Here is a 12,609-nt window from a genome sequence, read left to right on the forward strand (position 1 = left end):
ATGTGCAAAATATTGCGATGCAATCAATTATTATTTTGCACGTAAATCGAATCAAAAATAAAAGTAATTTGAAATGCTAGCTTCTAGCAAGGGTTGCAAGACAATTTAGGAACAGATCCCTGCTGCCGAATTGTATTTTGTTTTCTCCGCCTATCTCTCCCTCTGAGTATTTCTAGTAAAAACATCACTAAAGGGGCATTTTTGATAGTTGAACAACTTTTGTTTTAAAAATATGTACCACGAATCAAAAGTAAAAGAAAAACTTTCAATTAAAAAAACTAACTTTTAGATTGAATATTTTTGCTGTTGAATCTACGAATTTTGGGAAGTTTTTAATTTGAATATGCGGTATTTTTATTAATACAATTTTCGTTGTTTGTGTCGAGCCAAAAATATCCATTCGTACCGTCCCAATGACGCGTTCATTTAGATAAAATTGATAAACAGTAGGTTTTTAGCGATGGGGCCAGTCTTAGATCCATAGGCCAACATTAGAGCCATTTCCCCTTTTAAAATGTATGTTTGTAGTATTAAATTTTATTCTTTTAGAATATTAATATATTATAAAAATTATTAATTCAACCAAAAAAGGTTAAAATTAAATCAAAAATGATTAAAATTCAATCAAATTTTGTATAATAGAATCAAACGAGATAGCTTTTAATTTAATCAACCATTATTAAACTGAGTTTAATATCAGATGATTATTTCAGGCATAACATTTGATAACGGCACAAAAGCATTTGTAAACAAACTTTCTAAGGCCCTTTACACGCGACCCAAAGTACACCCACGCAAACCAATACCACTTTCGGAAAGGTTATAGTTGCCCCTATCCGATGATGTTGTTGGTTTGCGTGGGCGGAGGACAAAGGATTTCCAGTGAAAACTAGATGTATGAGTGCTCATTGCAAGACAGCCTTTATTAACCCCGCACAACGAACGTCAATCATTAGTCAACCAGCCCTTCTGGGAGCCGGCGAAGGAAACGGATTTGCACCGCCCTAGTATCATCCGTCGGAAAACTGGAAACCAACACCGGCCAGAACACACGTCGGACTGATGAAGGACGCACCGCTGACCCGAAACGGACCAGTCAACTTCATTCAACCGGCACAGCAACAGGACGCGCAGTGATGATGGTCTACGCGTTATAATTATAATTGTTGAAGATGCTAATTTCAAATAACAGACTGTAGTGGTAATTTTTATACGATAGACGGAGTAGATGAAAGCATACACACTAACTTTAGATTACTGGAGTCAGTAAAATATTACTGGGTTTTTGAATTGCGGATCGCCCAGTAATCATCACAGAAATAATTTGCATTACCGAACTGTCCGTAAAGTCAATCTGTCAGAAATATCTGTTCATTCAGTAATTGGTTTGAGTTGCGTATACTGGAAAACCCAGTATTTTGTTTTGTTTATTTTGCTGCAATTTAACTGACAAGACAGTTATTTGGTTCATTATTGTACCGTGTTACCCAGTTATATTAAAAGTTGTGAATATGCAGTGATAAAATCACGAATCCTGGTGCAATTCACCGTTTATAATATGCCAATTAATATGACGACTTAATCCCTTGACGTACCCCGGGACAGCGCATCGGCAGTGAAAGCAAATAATGCAAACATCAATTTTATTAATCAAAATTTGTTGGAGATCAAGGAACTGCAAAAAGAGTAAATAATAATTGTTGGTACTAACGAAATAGCTCTTCAATTTCGCTGTCGAGCTTTCTCAGTTCCGTCATGATATAATTAATTAATTAATTTCTCTTTATTAGGGAGGCTTTCAGCCATGGGCTGGTTCGCCTACACACATGATATAATTCAAATTTTAACAAAACTGCGCGATTAAAGACTTGCTCCCGGATTTGACTGAAGCTAAAATGGCGGCGGGAATAAAATTGACAGGTTAGAGTTTTACAATTCGTGGTCGGTAAAACAAGGAGGCTATTTTGCTGACCAGTCGGTAAAAAATAAAAACTACTTTGTGCACAGTAATTAGTTTTACTGACTTTTCGTGAAATCACGAAGATTTGGAAATTAACGACTTTCTCAGTAAATAAATATTCTGTGTACAGTATTTTGCATCAAACGATACCGAAGTTCAGTTTGTGTTTTACAGAACGTCGGTTATTCACCTGATTTAAACTGAATTTTCAGTAAATCTTTTGTTTTACGGTGTAAGCCCAGTACAAAAAAATACCGAACAACTAAATGCTGGATTAGTGTGTAGAGTTGATAGTTCCGTTAGAGTACGGCAGTGTAAAGATTGCATATAGATATTAGAATAGCGAGCTAGGACAACTTTTAAGCAAGGTACACACAAAAAACAAAAATTGTATCAATGAAAACCATGCATTTTCAAAATAAAAGTTTCCCAGCTTTGATAGTTTTAAGCACGAAAATTCTCAAAATGAAAGTATTTGATTTGTTTTGAAAGTTTATTTTTCATTGTCAACTTCTATTTTTAAAAGTGCATATTTTTAAAATGAAAACTGTTTAACTGTCAAAAACACCTTGTCATAGCAATGTTTTTGGCAGCACTGGACATAGATTTGCCGCTAATTTTAACCTTGACGTCAAAACTTGCAAATCATGTTCTTTGTGTGGTACGAAACTCGAAGCATAAATTAAATTCGTTAGATATTCAAGGCAATATTCTTATTTGCCGGATTGCCGGTTTTGCCAGATAAGTAGTTCGCGCGCGGTGACATCAACAGTTAAAATTGTAAGTATTTAACTATCAATATTATTGCGTCAAGTAAACTTGATTTTAATTCCAGACGATGAAAATCTACCGTTGCCATCAATAGGTCCGAATCAATAATCGGCGGAAAAAATCCATCTGGGTTCCGGATTCCATCCAACTTTTGTGATATAGCAGTACAATGGCAACGATTTTATACTCGCTGAGAGCCTATGGATAATGTCTACCGAAACCGGGCATAATTAATATATTTGTTATATTTTACAATACGTATATTCTTGTGGATATGAATAAATATATTTGAGGTTATTTTTTCAATTCATAAAAAAATAATTAATTGAATTAATATTTATAAAAATTTATAATCAAAATTGATATTGTAATGTTGAAAATGCTTGAATTTAAATTGAAAATACTGTTATAGATTCAAAACGGCACATGTTATTTCAACTATACCAAACTTTCATGACAAAAGTCCACTTTTAATTATAACACTATCATGCTTTTCATTTGACAGAACTACAATTCGTTTTGAAAGTTTCAACTTTTAAAAGTAGCATGCGCGAAACTTTTGAATTGACAGTTAGCTGACTTTTGTTTTGAAAGCTAAAGACTTTCTACCAAAAAGAACCAACGAAAACTTTTAATTCTACCAATGGTTTTTTCAGTTGTACTAACGATATTTTTTTGTGAGTACACTCATAAAATTCGACACATTTTTATTAGCGAATTTCCATGTAAAATTTCACATGATTTTCATTTGTTCATACATAAACAGAATCAACTCAGAAGTACACATGAAATTTATGATTCAAATGAATAGTATGTGTGGTTACACATGAATTTTATGTGTACACATAAGAACTATGTGTGCGACACATATATATCATTTGTTTATCACATTGCAAAAATTCATGTGTGGGACTCATAAAAATAATCATTGAATTTTTATTAGTGTACAAATCGGTTTTTTTTATCTCTCTTTACCAAACTCCCCCTTTGGAGAGGGATGGTGAGGGGTGTCCCCCCCCCCGCCATCACTGGCAAAAAGAGATGAAAACCGACCCGCTCAAGTACCAACAAGGTAGAACCAACAATCAATACGAAACTAACGATTTTAAATTGGCTCACCACTTTAGTAGCCTATTGGTCCCAAGCAAACGATTAACGTACCCTATTCTAGTTGAAATTCTATTACTACACTATGTTTGTTTTGATTCGCTATGAAAGTTTGACAGATAACATCAGGGGTGTGTGGATTCATGTAGAACATGCAGGGGTGAGTGAAATAGCTTGGGACTGCTTGGGACCGTTGTTCTGGTACTGAGTGAGCCAAAAATAATAATGATTTTCTTCGGGACCCAGTGGTCTTAGAGTTACCTCTATGGTTCTACCATAGAGGTAACTCTAAGACAAGTAGGTCCCGAAGAAACGTGCTCAACTTTTTGGCTCACCTCTGGTACTATCTTCGGTCCCAAGCTTGTCGAATCACCCCTCGAAACATAGGAAAAACCAATAACCCCTCATTTTATCTGTCAAACTTTCATAGCGAATCAAAACAAACATTGCGTAGTACTAGAATTTCGACTAGAATAGGGTACGTTAATCGTTTGCTTGGGACCAATAGGCTACTAAAGTGGTGAGCCAATTTAAAATCGTTAGTTTCGTATTGATTGTTGGTTCTACCTTGTTGGTACTTGAGCGGGTCGGTTTTCATCTCTTTTTGCCAGTGGTGGCGGGTGGGGGACACCCCTCACCAGCCCTCTCCAAAGGGGGAGTTTCGTAAAGAGAGATGAAAAAACCGATTTGTACCTTCCTTAAAAGTTGTCCTAGCTCACTATTCTAATATCTATATGCAATCTTCACACTGCCGTACTCTAACGGAAACTATCAACTCTATGCTTTCATCTACTCCATCTATCGTATAAAAATTACCACTCCAGTCTGTTATTTGAAATTAGCATCTTCAACTATGTAAATCGTTGACTTCACGTAGAAGTAATACTAAAACATATACACAGCAAAAAAAGTTGTTGAATATTACATCGAAACTGCTGCAACCAGGTCAATCCATCGGTTGTGTAAAATCACATTGTACGATGTACATCGATTTTGCGAACAAAATTACATCCATTGATGTAATATTGTATCTGCGTTTTGCTATTACATGATTATTTCATGCATCAGCTTGAATTACGTTGATCGATATTACATTTTTTTTTTGCTGTGTAGTCAAAGTATTATAATTGTATTTATATAAAACCTCGTATAAAACACTAAACGCACGACACCAACGCGAAATAATTTTTTTTTTAATTTTATACACTGAATCAGATTTAGTATAATTTTGACGAAAATTTCAATCGTAACAATGTATAAATTTATAGCGGTGCCAGTGGTGTAGTGGTAAGCGTGATTGCCTCTCACCTCAGCAGGCCTGGGTTCAATCCCAGTCGGCGCCGCCGGGATGTTCTGAGGCATAACATCTCTGATCACGCCTTCCTTAGGAAGGGAAGTAAAGCCGTTGGTTCATTAGTTGATGGGTCGATAGGTAGGATCCAGGTTTGGGAGCTGCCTCCCTGGCGTTGGTAGCATTGGTACTCAGTACGGAAAACAAGATCGACGGAACACAAATCAAAGAAAAAAAAATGTATAAATTTCGATTAACAATAAAATGCATAACAATTTTAATCTTCATACGTTTTGTAATATTTTTGAGTGTAGCGCAATTCACGAAGCACCCTTCACAGCCGGCTTCCCATTTCAGCAAAGACACGGTACTGTCAAAGATTGCGTCCCGAGCCAGATCATTCATTCCAATGCTTGCAGGGTTGCTACAAATCACTAGCATTGTTATTCAAAACAAAACCGCCACGATAAACAGCGTTTCTATTTTTTTTTATCAGCAAAATACTTTCATTTTTGACGAATGTTCCTGGTAAAAGTGGACGGAAATGCAAGTACAAACGGATGCCACTTGTGTGCGGGTACTTTCCAGCGAGAAATTGCTTCTCGGTAAGTGGTGTTGCATCCAGACGACGGATGGTGCTGATTGTAATTGTTTTGATTTTTCTTTTCAGCCATCGGGAATCAGCTGGTGCTGTTGAGCGTCGATGGCAGTGGATTGACCCGGCGGGAACCGGTTCGCAGTTTGCCGCGCTTGACGGACAAGATTCATGGGATCGATTATCGTCTCATTGAAGCCGCCGAGGCAGGAGAACCGAATTGGCTGATTGTTATTCACGCCGGTCGTGACGCGTACTCGATTGTCCTTGGAAATGTTGGTTTTGGGAATTTGGGTTCTTGGCGAGTTTGATTGATACAAGGTATATTTTATTTTAGGATAACACATTTTCCCAGTTGCATCGGATTATGCTATACGACAGGGTTTCCGAATTGCTATACTATCCGGAAAATAGGATCTTAATGACACACGCTGCCCGTCGTTCAAATGATTGGATTAGCACTCTGAAATTGCTGGAGGGAAATACGGTTTGCGTGATAACGGGACACGGAGTCGCTATTCATTTCTGTCAAAATTATGTAGGAGCTTGGATCTTTTTGGACCAATGTCCGTGCGAAGACGGCTCGACTCTGTACTGCTCGCAAATCGTCGGCAGCAACTGGAAGGATTTGTTTTGCTTCAGTGGAACGGCGCTCGGACTGTTGGTCGTTTGGCGTCCGTTTGGACAGCAGAAAGGGCGGATCCTATGCAGCATATCTGCCCACAAAGGGGTGGTGTTTTCGATTGAATGCGATCTGGAGAGGAGGTTCCTGACTACTACTTCGGACGATCGGTCTGTAAAGTTCTGGAGGATGACGCTGTCGGAAGACGGTACCGGAATGAACCTGAAGGAGATAACCTATTGCTTCGGCCACACGGCAAGGGTTTTTCAAAGTCGAATCATTCGGGGGAACGATGCAATCTGGGTAGTTTCGATTGGAGAGGACTCGAATCTATGTCTGTGGGACGAATTGGGGAATTTGGTTCACAAGAGACGACTGGAAGATGGGGCAACGTTGTGGAACTTGGATTACGACGCCACAACGATGACAGTTTTTGTCTGTGCAAGCAATGGCAATGTGTCGAAATTTGGTATAGGACAGTACCTGGAAGCGAACCGAGGACAACAGGAGGCATGGGATGTCACGCCCGACTTGAACGATGATCATCTGACGAAGGTCAAATTCCAACCCAACGGGTCAATGGTAGCCGTAACCAATAGCAATCGAATACTATTGCTGGAAGATTCGCACAAACCAGAAGTCGTTGATCGTCTAGTGAATTTTGAGTGTAGCATTTTGGAGGTATCGAACGATAGGATCTTCGTTGCTGGAAATCGATTACTCAATATCTACGACCTGGACCAGCGGCTATTGAATCCATCCAGTTCCGCGAAGATACGTAAGCTGTCCGATTCCGGCGAAAGCAATTCGAGTATGACACCGACAAAGCAGATTGAGGTGGACTTTAACCGACAAGAATTCGTTCAGGGTCCGGAGGAAGTCAGATTCTGCATCATTCGATCGCTGCACGTGTGCAATAATTCCGAACTGGTCCTGTGTGACAATAACGGTCGATGTTTGATATACGACCTGAGCGTCGAAACGTTGAAATCCTGCCATCGACTGCCAAAAGCAAGCGAACGATGGCTGACGTTTGCTTTTCGGTTGGATCAATTTCTTCTACTGGCAGATCGCAACGGAAATTTGTACCTATTCAGCGAAGATCAAACGGATCCGATCTTTAAACTACCGAACGTGCACGGGAAGCTGGGCGTTACCCACATCCAGCTGGAGGAACAAACTTCGGAAGGATGCTTTCTGGCCACCACCGGCCACGATGGTCACGTGAAGTCGATATTCTTCGACCGGGACAAACTCCGGCTTCAGGTATACGAAGAGCGGAAGACGGCCATCAGTTGGATCGATCGCATCTGCATGGCGAACCGGTTGATAATGGGTTTCAATGATTCGCGTTTTGTTGTGGCACGGGACGAGCAGGATGTGCTCCTCACGGTGGACTGCGGAGGTGGCCATCGGTATTGGGATTTCCTGCTTTCGGACAACGGGAGCGGCTTTCGGTTCGTCTTCATTCAGCGTAAGCGACTGAAGCTGGTGTCTTCGGCTCGGTTGGGAGACGTTAAGTCGCTCAATGCGCTGCAAGTGCCACGGCTCAGCTGGCACACAAAAGCGTGCAACGTGGTGAGGATAGTGAGGGGGCAGCAACAGAGTGGGGACACGATGCTGTTCGTTTCCGGCGGAGAGGACAACGTGCTGCGGATAAATTGTTTCTGTGCGGCAAGCGGAACGTTGCAGGTGAGTGGTCGACTTCTTACAGGTTAAGGGATCGATGTCTCTGCCGTGTCTTCGCCTTTCTGTGGTCTGTATGATTCCGAAGAAATTACTTGATCTTCTACACGGGCAATGAGAACGACCCAAATTTGAGTTTAGTTAACTCATAAATCACATAGTGCAGGAACTCATCGATGAATAAATTTGCCTCATGTTTTTCCAGGAAAAACTTGCCGAATATGAGAAAAGTAAAGATTGTATTCACTCAGTCCATTGGTACTACTAAAAATTCTTAAACATAGAAACATCGAAAAAACCATTCACGAAACTTTCACTAATAAAAAAAAAACATTTCTTTCCCCTTAGGAATATCCCCGGAAACACCTCCACTGCCACATCTCCAGCATCAAAACCATCCTGTCCTGCGAGCAACTGGCCTACGCCGGTAAGGTGCTAATCCTTTCCGCTGGGGGTCGTGCCCAACTGTGTCTGACCACGTTGGATCCCTCCAAACCGGAACGGACAAAGCAAGAACTGTGCTACATGCTACTGTCTAGCGATAGCGATCGAGCCCGGTGGCGGACCAACCGGACGGCGTCGTTCGATCCGGAAACACGATTCATGTGCGCTGTTTTGGCGGACTCCGAATCTTCCAAGTCCTCGTCGTCGTCTCCACTGTTTATCGGTTGTTCTGATGGATTTTTGAGACAGTTTGTGGTAAGACAGGAACAGGACAGCTTTAAAGTAGATCTAGTGCGAGAAGTTTACTACGGACGATGCTTCTTGCATATAACAAAAGTGACCATCGGGACCCGAACGGTGATTGTGACGATGGCCACGGATGGGTTCGTTTGTTTTTGGGATTCGGACAGTTTGACGGAACCGTTCCACAAACTGAAACATCATGCTAGCGGGATTAATGCGTTCGATTTGAAACGTCTCGATAGTGGTGGACGTTTTCTTATCGGAACCGGTAGCGACGACCAAACGGTAGCAGTCACGCGGTTTCAGCTGTCAACTGGGAATTATGGGAAAATTTCGATTAATCAACAGGGCACCGTGCTGGGCGAAGGGTTACACGTTGGTCAAGTGACGGGAGTCAGATTCGGTGGAGACAGCACTTTGTGGAGCACAGGTGTCGATCAGCGTGTGTACTTGACGGATTTCTCAGGATGGAAAAACATGATCGTGCTGAAAAAGTTGCACACGTGCGTAGCAGATGTTAAGGGACTAGAATTGATACCGGAAAGTCAAAGTCTATTCGTGTACGGATGGGGCTTTGAGTTTATTGACCTGAGGACGTAACTACAGCGGAGGTTTTTTGCGTGACAATTTTTTTCAAAAGTTGAATGTTTGTTTAATTTACTAACGTTTCTTTAAAAAAAAATGTTAAATTAAAACTATATTTTATAGATCTTATGTTTTCCGAACTAAATTCCTTACTCAACCAAGTTTTCCGTAAAGTGAGTTTCTTTCAATAAATGTATTCTTCCTTGACCTGGTAAAAAGTGTCAACTACAGGCTAACGTATCACTAAATAAATACAAATACAAACCACGTGGTAGCCATCATAATGAAGTAATCGTGCGTTATACAGTCATGAGCTTAGGAAAGTGTGAAATGAGCTGTATTAATGGTTCGGTAGAAATGTACACGGAACTAAAGTCGACGTACACTCTATGTCGATTTGATTAAAGTAGGCTATGCTTCGAATATTGGAAAACCCAGAACTCGTGGCCTTTCATTCCCAGGAGCTCCAAGAGGTAAGTAATAATTTAGCTGCAAGCTACAGCGTTGGGGGATTCCCCTTGAACCAGCTGGAAATTCATAGTAATGAAATTGGGTTGTTAGAGCAACCGTAACGGTACGCTGCTAAACTCATTTTAGCAGCCCTCATCATAGCGCAGCTACCGTATCGGGGGCTGCCATACGAGTAACTAAAATAGCAGTCGGCTTCTCGGTGAGAAGCGCGTTACCAAATTTAGCAGCGCGATAGCAGCGCGGGAGGAAGGTTGCTATTCGTAGAAATGTCAAAATGCTCACTACCGGTACGGACTACGGCGAGTAAATTGATAACCGCGATAGCAGCGACCGGTGTGGAGAAGAGTGACTAAACTAAAATGAGAGCGCTGTGCGCTGTTAAAATAGTCGCACAAATGACAACGCCCGTTACGGTTGCTCTTAGTTGAATGCTTTGAAACAGCAAAAAACAACCCAATTTCATTACTTCATTATGATGTGTATTGGCTGAAACCTTGGACAGATTCAAACGAGGGGGAAAACGTTGTAATCTCTACTGATAGTCCGGTCATGATCTTGTCGGATAAGCGGAGGATACTGCCCTGCCCTCGCAGCAGGGCACCCTAATAAAAATAACCATAAGAAAGAGTTTAACGACGTGTTCGGGGTATCATCCACACCATTTGTGGGATTGTTCGTTTATAACCCGTACAAACTATCCAGCTTTCCATGCTCGGTAATGGCGGCTTGTTTGTATGAATAAATGTATCCTTCACTGTGCTTTTTGACACTATCTGGATGTTGTGATTTTGACCCCTCCCTTTCCCTCTCCCAGGAACAGAAGAAAATGGAACAACATACGCCCTCCAGTTAGTGTCAAAAAGCACAGTGAATGATACATTTATTCATACAAACAGGCCGCCATTACCGAGCATGGAAAGCTGGATTACCATAGATGTAACTCTAGACTAGAAGGTCCCGAAATAACGTGCTCAACTTTTTGGCTCAGCTCTGGTACTATCTTCGGTCCCAAGCTATTCGATTTACCCCTCGAAACATAGGAAAAACCAATAACCCCTCATTTTATCTGTCAAACTTTCATAGCGAATCAAAACAAACATTGCGTAGTACTAGAATTTCGGCTAGAATGGGATACGTTAATCGTTTGCTTGGGACCAATAGGCTAGTCAAGTAGTGAGCCAATTTAAAATCGTTAGTTTCGTATTGATTGTTGTTATAACTCTCCAGTCTGTACAGCGTTTATGACTTATATCATGTAATATACACGCAGAAAAATGGATTTTTGTTTCAGGGCCTAATGTATTTTGTTATTGATTCAAACATATTGTATCACTATTTCAACAAAACATGTTTTTGAATCAACAAAATGGTTTTTAGAATCAACAAACAGATTATTGACTCTACAACCGGTTTGTTGATTCAAAAATATTTTTCTTTGAATTAACCGAATAATATATTTGAAACAATATCTAAAATATATTAGGCCCTGAGTCAAAAATATATCCATTTGAACTTAAAAACCATTTCTCTGCGTGTAGGCTATCTTGCAATGAGAACTCATACATCTAGTTTTCACTGGAAATCCTTTGTATGAGTGCTCATTGCAAGATAGCCTATATCTCGGCCTATATTACATGCACATACTATTAAAGAGATTAGTGATATTTAACGGACGCACCGACCGCATTCGACCTGTCGAAATGAGTTTTACCATAGAGGTAACTCTAAGACCACTGGGTCCCGAAGAAAATCATTATTATTTTTGGCTCACTCAGTACCAGAACAACGGTCCCAACATAGAGGTAACTCTAAGACCACTGGGTCCCGAAGAAAATCATTATTATTTTTGGCTCACTCAGTACCAGAACAACGGTCCCAAGCAGTCCCAAGCTATTTCACTCACCCCTGCATGTTCTGCATGAATCCACACACCCCTGATGTTATCTGTCAAACTTTCATAGCGAATCAAAACAAACATAGTGTAGTAATAGAATTTCAACTAGAATAGGGTACGTTAATCGTTTGCTTGGGACCAATAGGCTACTAAAGTGGTGAGCCAATTTAAAATCGTTAGTTTCGTATTGATTGTTGGTCCCAAGCAGTCCCAAGCTATTTCACTTACCCCTGCATATTCTGCATGAATCCACACACCCCTGATGTTATCTGTCAAACTTTCATAGCGAATCAAAACAAACGTAGTGTAGTAATAGAATTTCAATTAGAATAGGGTACGTTAATCGTTTGCTTGGGACCAATAGGCTACTAAAGTGGTGAGCCAATTTAAAATCTATAGTTTCGTATTGATTGTTGGTTTTACAGCGATTTCAAGCTGAACATTGCATTAGGTCCTAAGTAACATTGACAGCTTCTTTTCGTCGACTTTCTCTTTGTATTCCCACGGCCATGTTAAGTCATTCCCAGGTATTTTCAGCACACAGATCGATAAAAGAATCTTTTATCTAGTACGAAAAACACAACAAGACACGGTTATGTCAACAATCAATACGAAACTAACGATTTTAAATTGGCTCACCACTTTAGTAGCCTATTGGTCCCAAGCAAACGATTAACGTACCCTATTCTAGTTGAAATTCTATTACTACACTATGTTTGTTTTGATTCGCTATGAAAGTTTGACAGATAACATCAGGGGTGTGTGGATTCATGCAGAACATGCAGGGGTGAGTGAAATAGCTTGGGACTGCTTGGGACCGTTGTTCTGGTACTGAGTGAGCCAAAAATAATAATGATTTTCTTCGGGACCCAGTGGTCTTAGAGTTACCTCTATGGTTATAACATGTTATAGCGCTATCTTTTTTTTCATTTCGTTTATT

General features: G+C 40.3%; 1 protein-coding gene across 1 annotated transcript; it reads left to right on the forward strand.

Moving 5' to 3' along the window:
- The first annotated feature begins 5,600 nt into the window (after positions 1-5,600).
- Positions 5,601-9,408, forward strand: LOC135712620 (tRNA (34-2'-O)-methyltransferase regulator WDR6). Its single transcript, XM_065235570.1, has 4 exons — positions 5,601-5,734; positions 5,800-5,999; positions 6,062-8,038; positions 8,381-9,408. Exons 1-4 carry the CDS (start codon positions 5,674-5,676, stop codon positions 9,317-9,319), a joined length of 3,177 nt encoding a protein of 1,058 aa, XP_065091642.1. The 5' UTR covers positions 5,601-5,673; the 3' UTR covers positions 9,320-9,408.
- Positions 9,409-12,609: the final 3,201 nt, after the last annotated feature.

This window comes from Ochlerotatus camptorhynchus, unplaced genomic scaffold (genome assembly GCF_037179485.1).
Source record: "Ochlerotatus camptorhynchus isolate MF236.1 unplaced genomic scaffold, CSIRO-AGI_Acam_v1.1 ptg000498l, whole genome shotgun sequence".
Lineage (NCBI taxonomy): Eukaryota > Metazoa > Arthropoda > Insecta > Diptera > Culicidae > Ochlerotatus > Ochlerotatus camptorhynchus.

Coding starts and splice junctions, on each gene's coding strand:
- LOC135712620 (XM_065235570.1), top strand. CDS start 5,674: ATGCAAGTACAAACGGATGCCACTTGTGTGCGGGTACTTTCCAGCGAG. Junction 5,735..5,799: donor CAGCGAGAAATTGCTTCTCG/GTAAGTGGTGTT, acceptor TTTTCTTTTCAG/CCATCGGGAATCAGCTGGTG. Junction 6,000..6,061: donor ACTCGATTGTCCTTGGAAAT/GTTGGTTTTGGG, acceptor ATTTTATTTTAG/GATAACACATTTTCCCAGTT.